General features: G+C 42.8%; 1 protein-coding gene across 1 annotated transcript in view; it reads left to right on the top strand.

Annotated features, from left to right (window-relative positions):
- LOC141144373 (sodium channel protein type 5 subunit alpha-like) overlaps positions 1 to 21058 on the top strand; it is a 586505-nt gene that overhangs the window by 149665 nt on the left and 415782 nt on the right. Inside the window, exons 2-3 of the mRNA XM_073630007.1 lie at positions 13181 to 13508; positions 16496 to 16614. Coding sequence (XP_073486108.1) covers positions 13233 to 13508; positions 16496 to 16614 — 395 coding nt within the window. The 5' untranslated portion in view covers positions 13181 to 13232. The remainder of the gene's footprint in view (positions 1 to 13180; positions 13509 to 16495; positions 16615 to 21058) is intronic.

Below are 21058 nucleotides of genomic sequence, written 5' to 3'. Positions count from 1 at the left end.
TTGATCATTCTCCTTCACTTCCTTCCATGACCTCTCTCTTCACTTTTTGATCCTTCCCATGTCATCCAAAGAGCACAGGAAATTATTAGCGCACAAGATGTTTGACAAGATCAACAAGTAATTTTTTGCAGTTACCAAACATACCTAACAAAATGCTGTTAATAATATAGTTAACACACTGAAAAGGAGCAAATAAGGGACTTTCTTTTTTGGGCTTCTACACATTAAGTATTGAGTTTCACATTGCATGATGTAAAGGATCAGGATAATTTGCCTTGTAGTAAAATGACCGCAATAGTTTTATTAAAGAATATTATTATACATGAGTGTTCCAGCATAACAAAACATTGCCATCTGTGGCTATAGCATTAGCTTATTTGTTTTTATTTAAACAAATAAGAACCTTACCTTATTCCTCGCTCTCCTCAGCTCCCAGGGTTCTTCTCTTTTCCCTGACACTCCAGGTTGTGGGCAGGTCCTCGGCATCTACACATACAATGCAGGGCTATTGCTCCTTAATTGTACTAATGTGACTGCTAACTGGAGCGTCTTAGGGAAGAGGCTTTACAGGCATACAGATGGAGGAAGCTTGCTTAAGTGAGGTAAGTTATAAACCTTATTCCTCTGGCCCTAGACCTGACAAGCACTACAAGAGTATTGTTTTTTGCTTGGAGTGTGTGTATAAGCTATATTAAAGATGTCCAGAAACTTTCCCAAAACAGTCCAGGGAAATGTTTGGACATTTTTAGAGGTTATCTGTAAAGTGATCATAAGTGATTCATTCGGGAATATGTTACATGATTAGTAATAAGTGCCAGATGATGGTGTCTGTTTAATGCTGGCCATACACTATACGAAAAATCGGCGGAAATTCGGTCATTTAGACAGTTCGTTCGTTTTTCAGCCAGTTAATGGGCACAAAATCGATAATCGTTGGGACATTTTTGAGCCGATAAAACAAAGGACAAGTTTGGACATTTTCTGCCGAACGATTGATAAATTGAAATGTTAATATGTTTCCCGTTCAAACTGTTTGCACTAGGTATATGTAAAAAAATGAACAAAAAAATGCAATAATTTATGTCCACTGAACGATTTATCGGTCAATACATGATGGCCCTATCGTTTGCGCTCATGGCCGAATGTTCTTTTTTCGAAAATGTGTTTGGACGATTTTTCGTATAGTGTATGGCCAGCATAAGACAAAATGTACTACCTATATGTAACAGTGTTAATGCCTTATATGTCATGCTCCATTATTCTTTAAATATATATATATATATATATATATATACACACAAAAGAATGTCCAGAAGCAATTATGTAAAAGTTTTAGATGCTTATCTGAACTTACTGTGATTGAGGTTTTGATTCTGATGGTAATATCATTTCCCACACATACAGTAGGTGACATATTGTTAGCGATACTGGTGAAGGACACTGCAGTAGACTCAGCTCTCTCACTCTTGAATAATTGGTAAATCTCATCAATACGACACAGGCAGCCACACTGTCAAATTGCAGCTGCTTGTGAGAGAAATTCTACATCTTGTGTTTTTTTTCAACCTCACCTACTATGTAACTATATATATAAGTAATTTGTATTTTACCGATCCTTGAACTCAACAGCAAAGGTAGATTTTAAAATGATTCTGCTGCGAGGGAAACTAAATCAAAGTGTTGAAGAGTATCCTGGCATAATGCAGAAATTGCTTTACTTTTTAACAATTATATTGTGGTTACTGATTAAACTGCAGATAAAAATCAGCAGTGCCTTTTTGTTTTGGGTTTTTGCTTCAGATAGATAAAAAGGCATAAAGTAATACAAATCAAATTTCAGGTTGTTACTAGAACAGGGATAGAAGGGAAATCTTCCGGAAGGGACACTAGTTCTGGTGATCCTGGTGACAACCAGGGATTCCCTCACTTTTACCGATTTCCTCTTTCCTGTTTATATAATGGGACAGAAAGTAAAACTAAATCTACCCAATGGTAATATGGATGGCAAAAAAAAAAAAAAAAATTACTGCCAGGGGTTTATGACCTTTACTCTAGCCAAAATAAAAAAAGTTTGGCCTTTAGTTCCACTTTAACCCCTAGGTGCCAACGGTATGCAAATAGACAGCCTTTTGGAGGGTGGGCCTTGGTGCCAATCAGCCGCATATTTTTGCATCAATATTTGCATATTAATTTGCAGAGACGGGAGCACACGCATCCGGCACAGTTACTAGCAGCTAGCTGAAAGCTTTCCGATCATGTAATTGCTATGATAGCCAATCACAGTTGTCACATAATCATAAACCTCACTGCCCAGCATCTGAAAACACCTAAAGGACCAGGAGCCAAGCGCTCCTTCGACAAGCGAAGCTTCATGACTACCAGGATGCCTGTCACTAAAGTCATTGACTGGTGTAGACATAGTCCGCTCAATGAGTGACTATTGAGCAGACTGTGACAGGTGTTCCGTTACCTGCCCTTTAGTGGTGTTCACTTGATGTACTGCAATCTCTTAAATCTCATCCTACCATTGGTGTTAACTGGAGTATCTGCAGAAAAGTCTTTCCAGATAAATCGATCTCCCCTGCTCCATCTCCCTGTCTACCAATTCTTAGCAGGCTGGTACTCCAACAAAAAAAGGGGTTTCACCTACCTGTCTCTGTTGTTTAGTGGAGGTGTATAAACTACAAAAGTGGCTGAATAGAATCATAAATCCTTTCAGAGATGAAAGGTCACTAATTTGTATGTATTTGTCGATTTACTTGTTTTTAGAATTAAAGGCTAAGCCAACACAACATTCACGAGTCTATTTATATTTTTTTCACAGAAAAGTCACACAACTTCCACCCAGGATTCACATGTTTTCCAGTTAAATCCAGTTAGAATTTTTATTTTTTGTTTGGGGATTGATGTATGACTCTTGTAAAAAATATAAAAGACCCCTTAGTATTAAACATTGAGTTTGAAGCACATGCCAGCTACTTACAAGGAATCCTTACCATAGCCATTATTTTTGAACTAATATAGTAGTCAAATGCATTCCCCAAATCCTTAATAATTGAAAACAAAGAATCTAAGTTTTAATGTATAAATCCATTTTTGGGAAAAAATGATGAAGAACAGGAGTCAGTTCTTTAACACTTCTTCATTATAACTATTATATACAAAAGTACTCAAAAGACATTAGGAAATGACTGCACACTGCTACCACTAATCCTTCCAAATAATAGCTAATTTAGCACTTGGTGTTGTATATGGGGTGTTGGGTCTATAGCAATAACTTAGGTACCCAAGCAAACTTTTTTGTGTTATATCTTCATTCATTATTTGTGAATAAATAAATGTTATTCAATATTTTTGTAAGGATTGGTAGTAACAGTGTGCTCATTTCCTACCATCTGTGTGTGCTCTATTGAGTAGTATTTTTCAAATATAAGTCAACAATTGTTGGGAAAAAGCAATCCAACGCTTTTTAGTTACAAGTTACATGTTGCAAGGATTTTAGAAAACTTTACAACAAAGTTTTACCTGTTAAACGCTCACATATTTTCTATTATACTTCTATTATTATATTACTATTGTTATATATATTTTTTTTTCCAGGAGCCACTTTCTACTCCCTAATTGGAAGTGAGATGGTCTTCCTGCTGTAGTTATAAGATCAGTCCCAATTTTATAATTAAAATAGAAAACAAATTGGAACAGCATGAAATAAGAGGTCCATGTATTTCTCAGGACAGTTATATCTTGGCTGTTTAGGAAACATACTAATAATATTTTCTATGAAAAATGTGCTTGCTTCTGTAATTTTTTTGCTTGGCATTTCCAAGAATCTTTTAGGAAAAATCATGACAGATCTCTCCAGGATATCATCTGATATAGACCTATATATATGTATATGAACTTAGACTGATTATGACTGACCTGTTGAGTATAATTGACCCTGGTCTACCTTCAGCTTTGCTGTTTTTAAAGTATCGGCAATGTTCTGTCTTAGCTCATAGAATGTTATCTATGCATGATGGTCCACTTCACTGCTGTTCAGTTGTCAAAGTACAGGAAGTATTAGTTCCCATGTAGTTACCCATACCGTAAGTCTGAATAAAGACAACTTGTTCTTTTTTATTTATAGAGTCTTCAAACAGGAAGCAAAAGAAGTTCAGTGATTATTAGCATCACTGCTAAGGCCAAATCAGTTTGAACCAGCAAAAAAAAGATAGTGAAGACGTTGCTATGGATTTTAGATTTATTTAGGTCCATGAGCATTAAATAGCAATGTTCTTCTTACAAACACATTTTCTTGTTGCCTAGCTCTTTGTGGATTTAAGTGCTCTTTGCAACATTTTATTTGAATAAAAAATATTATTTTGAACTACCGTATTTATCGGCGTATAACACGCACTTTTTTCCCCTTAAAATCAGGGGAAAGTCGCAGGTGCGTGTTATACGCCGATCCCCTGCGATCCCGAGCTGTCAAAGTGTCAAAATCGCCGACCGCGATTTGAAAATGGCGCCGCCGGCGCCGAAATACACAGAGCCGGTCCTCGGCTCTTTCCGGCGGCTCTCGTTTACTTTCGGCTCCACTCGTAGTCCCGAGCGGAGCTATCCGAACCTACTCGGATAGCTCCGCTCGGGACTACGAGTGGAACCGAAAGTGAACGAGAGCCGCCGGAAAGAGCCGAGGACCGGCTCTGTGTATTTCGGCGCCGGCGGCGCCATTTTCAAATCGCGGTCGGTGATTTTGAAGCCCACAAAGCAGGGACAGGGGATCGAAGCCTGCACTGGGGACAAGGCTGCACTGGGGGAGGCTGCACTGGGGCAAGGCTGCACTGGGGCAAGGCTGCACTGGGGAAGGCTGCACTGAGAAGGCTGCACTGAGATGGCTGCACTGACATGGCTGCACTGACATGGCTGCACTGACAAGGCTGCACTGGGGAAGGCTGCACTGACATGGCTGCACTGGGGAAGGCTGCACTGGGGAAGGCTGCACTGACATGGCTGCACTGACATGGCTGCACTGGGGCAAGGCTGCACTGAGAAGGCTGCAATGATCGGCATTTAAATGTACGTTTTTTTCCCTTCAACTTCCCTCCTAAAAGTTTTTTTTTCCTTAAAATTCCCTCCTAAATTGGGGTGCGTGTTATACGCCGGTGCGTGTTATACGCCGATAAATACGGTAACTAAACGATTTCTATGGTTTTCTAATAAATTTGGATTAACGGAAGTAACTTGAGAATTTATTAGTGCTTACAGGATTTTCTTATTACCAACATATGGTGAAAAGTATACTATAGCGTTTTTATTGGAAATAAGTTTTGTAGGTACTGAGATTATGTAAATGGAGCAATGGAAGCTGCTTCTCTTGTCTATGTACCTTATTTGCCTTGTAGAAATAGGAAGTAAGAAGTTTTGGTTTTGGTTTGTACATTAGGAATGTAAATTTTGGTTTGCACATTAGGGATGTAAATTTTTTGGAATTTGTATGGTACTAATATAAACGTACGAAATCTGATAATAGAAGTGGTCATTTTGTTGTTGTTTTGGTATCGTCACATCATGGGATGTCATTTATGTAGTCCAAAACTTGATGCAGGATAATGTAATTAGGATAGGATCTTGAAAGACCCCTGGGCACCTAGATTGAAACGTTGTGAGGCTTTTAGCCTGTTAGCTATTCCTTGTCCCCGATGTCAACTCTGTTCTCATCCTTTTCTTATTTCTGTGTACCTTTCTTTCATCTTGTACTCCTTTCCGGCAGCACTGTCTGAGCCAAGAATGATCTCTCTGGCATTTACCTGTTAGTGGTTCCAAGCCAGAAAGTACCATGACACAGCATTGCTTTCACATGTATTTATATTGCATATCCCTAATAAAGTCATGTAGAAAATATTCTTATACATTGCAATGCCTTTTAGGCCTCTTGGACATTTTTTCTGCTGCTCCTAGGGGACTTTAGTGGGTTTTTTTTCCAGTCTTTAAAGAAATTTTAGTTGCTTATCTGTCATACTGATCCCCCTTTACAAATCTGTAGTTTTTATTTAACTTGATGCATACTTGTTTTAAGTCAGTGACCTGGAACAAATAAAAGCCAGTGGGGTTGACAGCCAGGAAGCCAAAATTTTAAGAAGCCTGATTTGTGTGTGATAGTGCTGGACTGATAGCATTAAAAGTTGGTAACATGATTTTTCCTTCAAAGAAGCAGATCTGAGGTTGAAGTTTAGTATAGATAGACCCACTTCAGGTCTTAAGCTGCTACCTCTCTGATGTGTTCTGAAGAGTGCGTGATACAAAAGTTCATCTCACTTGAAGGACTTTTTGGGACATTAAGACCTCATTCACATGGCCATAAAAATGTTACTGATGTTATTACACATGTGTTTTCTAGGAGAAAAGTTTCTGCGTAATGATCAGTAAAACACTTGCGCCACTTGCAACCACTTACCTACCAAGCACTAATACCCCTTTCCTGCCCAAGCCATTTTTCAGCTTTCAGCGCTGTCGCACTTTGAATGACAATTGCCATTTTCTTCACACAAATAGAGCTTTCTTTTGGTGGTACTTAATCACTGCTGGGTTTTTTATTTTTTACAATAAAAAAAAAAATAGAACAAAAATTTTGAAAAAAATATGTTTTTTACTTTTATCTGTCAGTAAATTTTGTAACTAAGTAATTTTTCGCCTTCACTGATGTGCGATGATGAGGTGGCACTGATGGGCACTGATGGGCACTGATAGGCTTAACTGGTGGTCATTGATGAGGTGGCACTTATGGGCACTGATGAGGCGGCACTTATGGGCACTGATGAGGAGACACTAATATGCCGCACTTATGGGCACTGATAGGTGGCACTGATATATGGCACTGATGAGCACTGATAGGCGGCACTGATGGGCACTGTTAGGTGGCCTGATGGGCACTAATAGGCGGCACTGGTGGGCACTGATAGGCAGCAGTGGCAGGCACTGATAGGCGGCACTGGTGGGCACGGATAGGCAGCACAGATAGGCGGCACAGATAGGCGGTACCTAAGGGCACTGATGGGCATTGATGGGTGGCACTGATGGGCGACACTGATGGGCATTGATGGACAGCATTGATGGGCATTGATGGGCACTGATTGGTGGTACTTGTGGGCAGTGGTGGGCACTGCTTGCTGCCACTGATGGGCACTGTATGCTGGCATTGGTGGGCAATGGTTGGCACTGTATTGTGACACTGTATTTCTTTATTGTAATCAGTGCCCTGATTACATTCCTACATGTCCCCTTGTGAGGGGATGCCTCTGATCGGCTCTCCTCTCCTCACACTTTGTCAGTGTGAGGCGAGGAGAGACGATTACCGGCACTTCCTTGCTTACATATGACCAGCTGTTATTGGACACAGCCGATCACATGGTTAAAGACCCGCGGACGTGGCTCTTTATACAGATCGGGGTCGCGCTGTGTCCTAGCAACACGGTGCGGTCGCGATCACTGCGCTGTGCGCCCCCGCGGGCATGCGAGAGCAGCCGTTCTGGGCGCCATCATATGATGGCGTCCCAGAACAGGAGCTGCACTGCCCCGCTGTCATTTGACTTAGCAAGCAGTTAAACGCGTAAAGTTGCATATGCACCCATAATGATCAATTATTTTTCCCCTCTGTTAAGACTTAACGTAAGACTCTTAGATACATGTATAAACGTGTTTATACACGTAAGCACGTAAAGCGCATGTTCTTAGATGCAGACTTTCGAATTCTGTGTTACAGATCTTAATGCAGTGCATGTTTACGCAGCTGCTTGAATAGCTGCATCGAAAACAATGCAGCCGTGTTTTTAAATCCGTAGTTAAATAACACATTTTTTTTACGGCCATGTGAATGAAGCCTTAATGGTTAAAATGTCAATGTCAAATACAGCCATGTTCGTGGCTTCAAGGGAAAAAGGCTTCCCCTTCCTCAGGGTATTAGTCTTCATCAAGCATTAACATTCTGTTGTGATTATAATAAAGTGTTACTAAACCCACAATAGTAAAATCAGTCTGTATATGCAGTAAAGCATTGTGTGAAAAAGGTGTTGGATCCTGGCTTCTCTGACTCTCCCTTCCTTCCATTGTCCCCTAATAATTTCCTGACAACACAGAGTCTATGGAGTTTTTTTTTCTTGGGAGGGTGCATGTGATCAGCACAGGGCCAATCAGCACTGTCCAGACAGAGGGTCGGGGTCCTGCAGCCTCATAGGACAGTCAGAGTAGAATGAAAACTCCTCCTACAAGCTTTAACTAGACACTGATAGAAGTCACAAGACTGCTATATACTGCTTATGAGAAAAGGTATTTAGCTGTTTATATTTACTAAAATAATTGCATTTCCATGTTCTGTGCACTGTGGGAGACCAGATATAGTGAATGTAGGATCCTGGGTTTAGTAACATTTTAACATCAAATTATAAAGCCTTAAAGAAGGAGGAGACTTTTTTTTCTCAATAATGTGTTAGTTATATTTGATGCATTTAATTATTAAATGTCCCAAAAAATCCTTCAAGTGAAATACATTTTTGTACCAGACACTCCTCAGTACACATCTGTGAAGTTTTAGAAGGAGGTCAGCAGTGGAAACCAACTTCATTATCTCATGACCGTTTTTTTTAAATACTATTTCTCAGGAAGCAACAATGTTTACTGTCTAATCAAACAGTAGACAGTATGATCTTATTAAAATAATTAACACAAAAGAGGGAAGGCAATTGTATATAATAAACCAGAAAGCACACTTATGCCTAAGTTTCTCATCCTTTATATTATAATTATACTTTGTTGAGTACGATGTTTGTTATTAATTTTCGCAGCTTAACCTTCTCCCTCTTCGACATTCTTTAAATGCATGTCACGTTCTTCTACATTAAAAAAAGAAGTTACTGATATGCTATGCTGTGCATTAGAAGATATTATGTAACATAATCTTCTTATTTACTTCCATGCTAGAAGGCAGATACCGTCTTTGTGAATGGATTCGTGATTATTGCTTTTAAAACAAAAGCAAATGTAACCACTTTCAAATATATTATACTATGTGCTGTTTAGCAGAATATGTTGGTTTATTTAATGTGGTTGTTACCAACCTGTGGCACTTGAGCTGATGTTCTTTAATAATTTCCATCATGCTCTGTCAGCATGTTGCCAAGACGGATGTGGAAGCGATGGACATCTGCTTTATTGCGTTGAGTTTAACATCAGGGAATAGAGAGCTAGCTTAAAGGTCCTCGTGATTAATACAGTATCTCACAAAAGTGAGTACACCCCTCACATTTTTGTAAATATTTTATTATATCTTTTCATGTGACAACACTGAAGAAATTACACTTTGCTACAATGTAAAGTAGTGAGTGTACAGCTTGTATAACAGTGTAAATTTGCTGTCCCCTCAAAATAACTCAAAACACAGCCATTAGTGTCTAAACCGCTGGGAACAAAAGTGAGTACACCCCTAAGTGAAAACGTCCAAATCGGGCCCAATTAGCCATTTTCCCTCCTGGTGTCATGTGACTCATTAGTGTTACAAGGTTTCAGGTGTGAATGGGGAGCAGGTGTGTTTAATTTGGTGTTGTCACTCTCACTCTCTCATACTGGTCACTGGAAGTTCAATATGGCACCTCATGGCAAAGAGGATCTGAAAAAAAGAATTGTTGTTCTATATAAAGATGGCCTAGGCTATAAGAGAATTGCCATGACCCTGAAACTGAGCTGCAGCACGGTGGCCAAGACCATACAGCAGTTTAACAGGACAGGTTCCACTCAGAACAGGCCTCGCCATGGTTGACCAAAGAAGTTGAGTGCACGTGCTCAGCGTCATATCCAGAGGTTGTCTTTAGGAAATAGACGTATGGGTGCTGCCAGCATTGCTGCAGAGGTTGAAGGGGTGGGGGGGTCAGCCTGTCAGTGCTCAGACCATACGCTGCACACTGCATCAAATTGGTCTGCATGGCTGTCATCCCAGAAGGAAGCCTCTTCTAAAGATGATGCATAAGAAAGCTCACAAACAGTTTGCTTAAGATAAGGGATTGGATTACGGGAACCATGTTCTGTGGCCTGATGAGACCAAGATAAACTTATTTGGTTCAGCTGGTGTCAAGCGTGTGTGGCGGCAACCAGGTCAGGAGTACAAAGACAAGTGTGTCTTGCCTACAGTCAACCATGGTGGTGTTAGTGTCATGGTCTGGGGCTGCATGAGTGCTGCCGGCACTGGGAGCTATAGTTCATTGAGGGAACCATGAATGCCAACATGTACTGTGAGATATTGCAGCAGAACATGATCCCCTCCCTTCAGAGACTGGGCCGCAGGGCAGTATTCCAACATGGTAACGACCCCAAACACACCTCCGAGACAATCACTGCTTTGCTAAAGGAGCTGAGGGTAAAGGTGATGGACTGGCCAAGCATGTCTCCAGACCTAAACCCTATTGAGCATCTGTGGGGCATCCTCAAATGGAAGGTGGAGGACGCAAGGTCTCTAACATCCACCAGCTCTGTGATGTCATCATGGAGGAGTGGAAGAGGACTCCAGTGGCAACCTGTGAAGCTCTGGTGAACTCCATGCCCAAGAGGGTTAAGGCAGTGCTGGAAAATAATGGTGGCCACACAAAATATTGACACTTTGGGCCCAATTTGGACATTTTCACTTAGGGGTGTACTCACTTTTGTTGCCAGCAGTTTAGACATTAATGGCTGTGTTGAGTTATTTTGAGGGGACAGCAAATTTACACTGTTACACAAGCTGTACACTCACTACTTTACATTGTAGCAAAGTGTCATTTCTTCGGTGTTGTTACTTGAAAAGATATAATAAAATATTTACAAAAATTTGAGGGGTGTACTCACTTTTGTAAGATACTGTATGTCCCAACAGCTTTGTGCAGTTCTATTTCATTGTCTTCTCATTAAATATACAAGTGGTTTTATGAAGTGTTTCATGCATTTAGTTTTTCCCAGGATAATAGTGAAGATGTACTAGGAGGCGTTCTGTGCACATTTTCTTGCAAATTCTGTTTAATAAGTCTCCGTAGTCTTGTAGATGGTATAAAGTAAAGGTGGTGTGAATGGGACTCATTAATTAAAGTCCAGCTATATTCCAACTTTCTCTTTTTTGGTTTTGGATATAATGGGGAAAACGTCAGAACTTCTTTTGTTTCTCATTGTTTTTTCTTTCACGGTAATGGAGATCTTACCACAGAACTGGTGGCACATGAAGAACTGAGATGGACACAGGCAGCAATAAAAACACTTTTCTTGGGTGAAGGGTCAGAACCTCTCTTAGGCCCCTTTTAAAGAAATGTACCCTCACTTTCTGTCCTGGTGCGGGGTATCACAGTGATAGGAAGCAAAAGAAATTCTCCTAAGTAAGAATACAGACAGGAATACAAATTACACAAAGATGTACTTGTACAAGATTACAGGTAACACTCACCTATTCTGCTCACTGCATTGTCGATCTTTATATTTTACTTTTACCAAAGAATATTCTGCATCTCAAACACTTTTGGTTATGTTGGAGTGGCGTCGCTAGGGGGTGGCTTTTGGGGCTATAGCCCCGAATCTGGGACCCATAGCCCCGAGTCTCTGCAGGGGTCCCCAAGGGGAGGGGAGGCTCTCTGGGGACTCTGATGTAAGTGGGGGGCTCTCTGGTGACCCTGATACAAGAGGTAGGCTCTCTGGGGACCCTGATTTTAAGGTAGAGGCTCTCTGGGGACCCTGATTTAAGGGGGAGGCTCTCTGGGGACCAAAATGTAAGGGGGGCTGTCTGGGAACCCTGATGTAAGTGGGGGGCTCTCTGGGGACCCTGATGCAAGGGGGGGCTCTCTGGGGACTCTGATGTAAGGAAGAGGCTCTCTGGATGTAAGGGGGGCTCTGTGGGGACCCTGATGTAAGGGGGGGCTCTTTGGAGACCCTGATGTAAGTGGGGGGGCTCTCTGGGGATATATACACACACACATATATTACTGCATATACATGTGTATGCCCGCCCAAGCGTATGACTTTCTTTACTACACTGCTATGGGCTCTAGCCCCAGATCTTTTGTAGACCTAGCAACGCCTCTGGTTGGAAGCCTGGTGTCCTGATGCCAATGTGGTTCTCCTATAATGACATAGGGGTTGACAGGAGGAACTACAGAGCTCAGGGGGAGACTAAGCATTCAACACTCCCAGAATAATCATATGCAAAACTTTCTTTGGGTGCTGGATTTCAGGTATAAACCCCACCAGGCCATTTTTTATTGACTTACAAAATACAGAAGAAAGCAAAACAAACCCATGACAAAGTGCATGTTAAATATATAGGCATATCTATGTGCCCAAAAACCAATCGACCAAGGCCATAGGTGAAGTCATACAATAAGATAACTTGCATAGTTGTCAACATGGTGAAGGAAGGGAGAATGGGAGGGAAGGTAGAGATAGGGGAAGGAATGGAGAAACAAGGTTAGGTAACGGTAAGAGGGGAGGAATATATGGAACAAAGGTACAAGTGTAATCCTAGCATCAGAACAACACTAACCAATCTCATCAAGGAGGAATCATCACCCACTAGGCCATTTTATTGTTATATGCATCTAAGATAATACGTGTCCTTTATTAACATTTTATTTCCTGAGAACATATTAGATAACTGGTAATCTGGGAGCCAATGTAATATTTCGAAGGTCATGTTTTTGGGGCTTGCCCATCCCTGGGGAGAGCCTCAGGGTTGAGAATAAGTGCTATGGACTTAAGGAGAAATGAAGGAGGCACATGTGTCAGGACCACATGGAAACGCAGTCAATGCTTTAGCAGTAGGGGCAGCTGTATCCCTCAGTAAGACAAAAGGGCTGCGGGAAGGATGACCTACTGGTCATACTTAATAAGACATCACATTCATTTCTTTTAATTATTTATTTATTATGTGGCACTCTAGAATTCATATCAGTCATATAGATGCAGTCATGATGTTTTTTTAGTAAAGAAAATGGCAGGTTAATGAAATTAGATGTGGTTATGATGTAATTTCATGTACAGTATTTCTTAAACCAGCTGATCAGATTCTTATACTATTTCAGTAAAATGTTCTTCCTTTAGAGTGATAAGTCATTGAATATCCTACGCAAAATCTTACAATGTCAAATGACTCCTTACTTCCATGACGAAACCCATCTTTTTCTCCTTTGTCTTTCAGGTGTTTCCAATGCTATAAGTAAGAATTAGGACAGAAGGAGCAGGATGAAAATATGGCAGTCCTGTTGTTGCCACCAAGTCCTGACATTTTCCGCCGTTTCACCCCAGAATCCTTGGCTGCTATTGAGAAGCGTATTGCTGAAGAACAGGCCAGAAGCGCCAAGCAGGAATACCGAGAAGCAGAAAGCAATGAAAACAGTGAGGGGAAACCAAAGCCACATCCCGACTTGGAGGCCGGCAAATCGCTGCCTCGTATCTACGGGGACTTTCCTCGACATCTCATTGGACAGCCCCTGGAGGATATCGACCCTTACTACAAGAACAAGAAGGTGACACCAGATGGGAATTCAGCTTTTTTCTCCGGAGGGGAAGCAGTGGTTACACTGTACTGCTCTTGAGAAAGTAGAAGATAGTTTATTTTATTTTGAAATTTTGAACAGCTTATCTTTATAACATTGCTGATGCCCCTACACAGAGGATGCAGTCATTGTATGTCCTGGCCAAACATATAATTTTGCAATATTGAAGACTTGAGGTGTTTGTGGTATACTGTGGGTTTATAGCCACACACATGGTAACCTGTTAGCAGTAACTGTGATCTAAGGTCATTTATGAGGATGTCAATAACAGCCAACATTTCTAGTCAGAATATGGCATAATGTATTTATTTTCTCTCCTGAAAAGACACCAAAACTATCTTAGATCTACCACAAAAGGAAACTTTGTTCTTTTATATGTTTCATTTTTCACAAGTTTATCAAGTAGTATTTTATATATTTTTTTTTCATTAGCTGCATTAAATCCTTATGTTACAAACCAACATTTAATACAGAGTTCCCCCATGTCACGGATTGTGGTGAACATGCTGTAGTTTCTAAAAAGAAAGCCCAGCACTAGCACTGCAGACTGCTTCTGCACAATGAAGATTTAAAAGGGCGCTACCTCCATCACTAGTGATTATAACTTGCAGTGGAGTGAGGACACTTGCGCTAAAGAGAATAAAAAACAGTGGGTTTTGTTTACTAAAACTGGAGAGTGCAAAATCTGATGCAGCTCTGCGTAGAAAACAGTCAGCTTCCAGGTTTTATTGTCAAAGCTTAATTGAGCATGCAGAAGTTAAAAGTTGATCGGCTACCATGCACAGCTGCACCAGATTCTGAGCGCACCAGTTTTAGTAAATATCCCCCTATGTGCCTTTAAGAGAAAGGTTTCATGGGCATCTTTAAGAGCTGGGATATTGTTACCTGAAAATTGCATGATCTATTTCCTGTGCTAATATGAAATGCCAACCCTCACTAAGGTTTGACTCACATTAAAATTGATGTCCGTAATGTGACCTTGCCCTAATATAGTATTTTGTTTTGTGAATGTACATGTAGACAGTTATTATCTGGTCCCAGTCAATCTGACACTACTGATGAGTATAGATTTTATGATTAGTCATATCTGTCTGCAGCCCCTATATGCAACTGGCCTCCAGCAAAAGTTTCTGACCAGCTAGTTGTTCAGATAAATACCTGAACATTTACATGAGTTGATTTATTTTGTTTTATTTTAATTAGGGATTTAAAAAAATAAAAAACAGTGTTGCCTCCTGAATGCCTAACAGTTGCTCTACTGCCCCTGGAAAGCATTTCACAGTGGATTTCACTGTCTGTGTTGTAAATTTTAAAAATGAGATTTTCCACAAAAAATGTTTTTTTGAAATAATTTTACTGCATGTTCAGGATTCGTAAATACCTTAGGCCCCTTTCACATGTGCGCCTTCGTGAAGCAGAATCCGCTTACTCAGCGGGGGATCTCTCCGCTGATCCCCGCTGAGCAGGCAGATGACCGATCCTGTCTGCTCGGCTATGCAGAGCGAACACAGACAGACACAGTCCCACTCTCCTCTATGGGGCAATCGGATGGAAACGGACCGCCTTTCAGTTTCTGTCCAATCAGATCTTTCAGACGGATGGGGAATAGGTCCACCATCTGTCTGTTTTTAGCGGACAGGATCAGATCAGATGGCGGCTTTTGTCAGCGGACATTTGTCCGCTGACATCCGCTGCTCCATAGAAGAGACTGGAGGGTCCAATCAGGTCAGCCTGAAAACCTGACAGGCGGAACTTTTCAGATCACCCTTATGAAAGGTCCATGATCTGGGCACAGGTTCACTTTAAATCATTTAAAGCGGAGTTCCACTCAAAAGTGGAACTTCCACTTATCCGTTTCCTTCCCCCTCCGGTGCCACATTTGGCACCTTTCAGGGGGGAGGGGGGAATGGGTACCTGTTTTTGACAGGTACCGTTCCCCACTTCTGGGAGATGGGGCCGCGGCCCGGTCTCTCGGAAGTTCAGCCCCCTCCTCCTTCCTCCGCCATCGGACCAATTAGAAAGCGCAGCATGCTTCGCGCATGCGCAGTAGGGGACCGGCTGTGAAGCTGAAATTAATGGCAGCGGCTGCACCTGACAGCCAGTCCGAAGATCGGCTGGGATACTGACATCGTGGCTTCCTGGACAGATAAGTATCCATATATTAAAAGTCAGCAGCTGCAGTATTTGTAGCTGCTGACTTAGAATTTTTCGTGGGGGGCTGGACCTCCTCTTTAAGACACTAAATTCGCTGAATTGGTTGGACAGTTTCATGTCTACAATTGCAGGTAGACACTATGGGCAGACATTTTTGGGGATGAGTTTTGTAAGGATTTTTTTGTTGTTGTGTAGAAGGCCAAGTTTATATGTTAATAATGTCTCCTGACATATCTACCTTCAGTATCTGCCTGTACTACTTTCCTCCTACCCCTACCTTATGCACTGACATAAACATGCTAGTTCAGCAGAGCCAACCTTGCAAATATTTTATTGTCGTCTGCACCCTTTAGAAGATTTTCTATCCTAATGGGGTTATAATTGTGCCCTTCAATGTTCAACTGCTGTCTAAAGTTTATAACCAGCCTTAGGGTTAGTTTACACTTGCTTCAAAACAAGGCTTTGGACACGGTTTGTTAAAGCTTTCTGAACGCCAGTCAAATGCCACTAAATAAAATCGTTAGCATACAGTCCTGTCTACACCTTGCTTTTGCTTTGCTTCGCCTTTGCTTCAAAAATTATACCCCATGTAGCTTTAGTGGTGCTTCAAAGCGTCTTCAAAGCCGAAAAGGAGGAAAGGAGGAACCAAGGTAGACAAAATGCTAACAAAATGTTAACCAAGTAAACCGAGTAAACGTCAGCATTCAAAAATTCAGTTAGTTTTATCTAGTCAGACTTGTGTTCTACAGTGTATCCTCAAACATATTTTAATGCACCACTTTTTTTTCTACTTTTCTCTCTAGACCTTTATAGTACTAAACAAAGGGAAGACAATCTTCAGATTTAGTGCCACACCTGCTTTGTATATAATTAGTCCTTTCCATCCTGTAAGAAGAGCTGCAATCAAAATTTTGGTACATTCATATCCTTTCATGTTAGACAACATTCTCTCTGAGGTGCTGACTCAGCATCATGTACCACATGCTATCTGAAAATGTCATCCATCTGTTCTGTGCAGTATGTGCAAACTTGACAGTAAAAATAGACATAAATGAGATAAAAACAATATGGGAGTCTCTTTGCAACCCATCATTTTATTTTAAAAAGGGGTTTCCAGATTTATTATCCTAGTAAACATATAAATGTACATTTTATTTTTAGTAAATATGCATTTTGATGTATTAAAACTGAACTCCAGGGAAAAAAAGCTAACTACATAGATGAGTTCATATATGGTAGCTGTTCTAGTTGCCAATGGACTTGTATTTATGTCCATACGTTTCCTGAAATGTACACAGCTCTGTCACACAGCATAGCCCTGTGTGATCAGATTGATGTTATTCTGAGTCAAGAATTATTTTAGCGTGCATGAAAAATGTCTGTCCCCCTTGTTAGCACACCTGTCATACAGTATATAAGACAACCAGCAAGGCACAAGGCTATATATGAAATTGGTAAAAATGGCTGCTACCATTTATTTCAATACATCAGAACACACTTTGGAACATTTGGAACAAGTGGACTTTTCAGAACTGATGCAGCTGTGTATGAATAAATTGCAGACATGTCACAATATACACCAATGGTAGATTTTTTTGTCTTCTATGAGTCAGCATCTCAATTCAGAAAATAGATGGTGACCAGGTATGATGCCTGAGCTAAAAATGGTGCTGTCAGTGGAAGTACTGTGGTCCCTATGAGTGTGCATAAATACCTGTATGTATTACATTTTTACATTACTAGCTATGCATGTACTTAACATTAGAAATAATATAACTTTAAACTAAACATGTTCACAAATGTCTAAAATACTTTAGAAAGACCATTTCTTAAAAATAAAACACAGACAAATTCTGTTTATGTTAACTAAAAGCAGCATCTGGTAGTATTGCATTTGCCACATAATTCTTCTTTAAGCTAAAAGTTCCAAAAATAAAATAATCAATTCAGGTCCACATTCTATATGTCCCAGTACAACTATAGGGAAAAGAAAGGGAAAAAATGTCAACCTGCAAAATAAACTATATTTCCATCAAACACTTTTATGCATCAGAGTCCTGACCGGTGACAGCAGGTGCTCAATATTAGGGGAGGCGGCACTTACACTACACCCCCCGGCACTCGATTGGCGATCCACTCACCCCCCCTCTCCCTGGCACGTGATCAATGGCCTTACCTTATGCTCCAGGGTAGGGCTCCAGGAAGAGGCCGTTGCTTCTCCTCCTGGCCAAACAGGAAGCGGGTCCTGAGACTTGGCCGGGAGTCCTAAGACTGTGCAGCTCTCCCCTCAGCCTCCCTAATACTTACCTGAGCCCCATCTCAATCCAGCAATGTTGCACGAGTGCCTTGGCTGTGCGGGACTCTCACTCCTGATTGGCTGAGGCACAGCAGTGGGCGCTTTGCCTCCCGCTGCTGTCAAGTCAGCGAGCCAATGAGGAGAGAAAAAGGGTGGGGCTGACCATGTCTGAATTGACACACAGAGCAATGGCTCGGCTTGCGTGCCTCCATAGCACACTGCTTGCTGCGGAGGCACTCGGCAGGAAGGTGGGGCCAGGAGTGCCAGCGAGGGAACCGAGAAGGAGGATTTGGACTGCTCTATGCAAAACCACTGCACAGAGCAAGTAAGTATAACATGTTTGCTGCCTGCTTCAACTCTTGCTTAAACCTCAACACTTACTTGTCTACTGTCTTGTTTACTGCCTACTTGTTGCTGATCGGACTGTCTGACTATTCTCTGCTTGCCCTCTACCCAGGGCCATCGTTTCGCATGGGCACACTGGGCAGTTGCCCAGGGCCCCCACCTGCCCACCATCCCCAAAAAGCCCCAGGTCTCGTATTTCCCATTAGCCTCAAGTGTAAACATTCAGTGATTGGTGGGCAAGCTGGGGGCGTGCGGCCGCAGTGAGAGTGAAGCTGTCAAATCTAAGCATTGATGTCCGCCCATCCCTGCCATCAGTGCTTAAATTAATCAGGGGTGTACTAAGTGGGGGCGGGGGGGGGTCATCCGCCCCGGGTGCCACACATGGGGGGTGTATGGGGGGGTGTTAGTGGCCGGGTGCCATTTCTATGGGGGTGTGCTCTGCACCCAGGTCGGGTGACACTGTCTGACAGACACCCAAGGGCAACCCTGGCTCTGGCTGCTCTGTTTAGTAGTTTTTTGACAGCTGGAACACGCCCAGCTCCGTGGCCAAAATAGTATGGTCTGATTACTGTTTTCCCCTGCTAGCCCCACCCACCACTGCTGAGCAGCTGAGCTGAATGTGTCATAATTCAGTGCAGGGATGGCTGCTGTTACACACTGTGTCCACACAGTCTTCCGGAGTCCGGACCTCCCCAGCTTAAGCTGAGAGCCTGAGGTGAGCTGTTGATAGGGGGTTTGTGTGGGTTGTGAGAAGAGGCTGGAGGAGTGTTTGTGTCTGCCATGCCACCCAGACTGTGCTGGTCTGACGGGGGGGGGGGGGGGGGGGGGGTAATTGCTGTGTCCACCACTACCCAGATATAGGAAGCTGACCTGATAAGGGGGGTTGCAGAATCCAGACATGTGCTATATACAGGTTGCAGAATCCAGACATGTGCTATGTACAGGTTGCAGAATCCACACATGTGCTATGTACAGGTTGCAGAATCCACACATGTGCTATGTACAGGTTGCAGAATTCACACATGTGCTATGTACAGGTTGCAGAATCCAGGCGTGTGCTATATACAGGTTGCAGGATCCAGACATGTGCTATATACAGGTTGCAGAATCCAGGCATGTGCCATGTATAGGTTGCAGAATCCAGACATGTGCTATGTACAGGTTGCAGAATCCAGGCATGTGCCATGTACAGGTTGCAGAATCCAGACATGTGCTATATACAGGTTGCAGAATCCAGGCATGTGCCATGTACAGGTGGCAGAATCCAGACATGTGCTATGTACAGGTTGCAGAATCCAGACATGTGCTATATACAGGTTGCAGAATCCAGTTGTTACTTGTTACAGCACGGCTGCCGAACACAGACCCAGCCAGCTCCGTGATACACAGGAGGAGATGCCCACTGTGTGTGTGTTACCAGGTGATGGTGAGTCTGTATTAATTGGCACAGTGAGACTGCATTCATGGGCACAGTGAGGCTGTAATGGTAGGCACAGTGAAGCTGCAATGGTGGGCACAGTGAGGCTGCATTCACGAGCACAGTGAGGCTGCAATGGTGGGCACAGTGAGGCTGCATTCATGGGCACAGTGAGGCTGCATTCATGGGCACAGTGAGGCTGCATTCACGGGCACAGTGAGGCTGCAATGGTGGGCACAGTGAGGCTGCATTCATGGGCACAGTGAGGCTGCATTCACGGGCACAGTGAGGCCGCAATGGTGGGTACAGTGGGGTTGCAATGGTGGGCACAGTGAGGCTGCATTCGTGGGCACAGTGAGGCTGAAATGGTGGGTACAGTGAGGCTGCATTCACGAGCACAGTGAGGCTGCAATGGTGGGCAAAGTGAGGCTGCATTCACAAGCACAGTGAGGCTGCAATGGTGGGCACAGTGGGGTTGCAATGGTGGGCACAGTGAGGCTGCATTCGTGGGCACAGTGAGGCTGAAATGGTGGGCACAGTGAGGCTGCATTCATGGGCACAGTGAGGCTGCATTCACGGGCACAGTGAGGCCGCAATGGTGGGCACAGTGGGGTTGCAATGGTGGGCACAGTGAGGCCGCAATGGTGGGCACAGTGGGGTTGCAATGGTGGGTACAGTGAGGCTGCATTCACGGGCACAGTGAGGCTGCAATGGTGGGCAAAGTGAGGCTGCATTCACAAGCACAGTGAGGCTGCAATGGTGGGCACAGTGGGGCTGCATTCATGGACACAGTGAGGCTGCATTTGATGGCCACAGTGAGTCTGCATTCACGGGCACAGTGAGGCTGCATTCACGGGCACAGTAAAGCCGCATTTGATGGACAATCGTGAGCAATTGTATAGACAGGGCCCCAGTGCACTGTATTGCCCGGGGGCCTATAATGCTCTTAAGATGGCACTGCCTCTATCAAGACCCCTGCTTGTACCTGACAACTTTCTTCTACTAGCCACCTGCCTCAACCCCTGCTTGAATCTGACTACTCTGTAGTCTCCTGACTTGCTCACTGTCTCTGCACTGTAGTCCCTTCATTCTTGCCACCCCTGGTGGGAAATCCCAGGGGCTGTGACCTGGTGTCAGTTTGCAGCAAAGAAAAACAGGGAGCACTAGGGTTCCCGGCCATCATCAGGGTGCTCTGGTGAATACTGACTGGTACTCAAACTCTGGGTGAGCCAATATCACTTGCCAGGAGGCACAGTAACAATCTTTTCTGCAATAAAAGCCTTCCTGCTTTTACTTGTAATTTAATTA

The sequence above is a fragment of the Aquarana catesbeiana genome, linkage group LG05 (assembly GCF_042186555.1).
Source record: "Aquarana catesbeiana isolate 2022-GZ linkage group LG05, ASM4218655v1, whole genome shotgun sequence".
Classification (NCBI taxonomy): Eukaryota; Metazoa; Chordata; class Amphibia; order Anura; family Ranidae; genus Aquarana; species Aquarana catesbeiana.
Note: the sequence above shows the minus strand (reverse complement) of the source record. Positions and strands in the feature narration are given on the sequence as shown.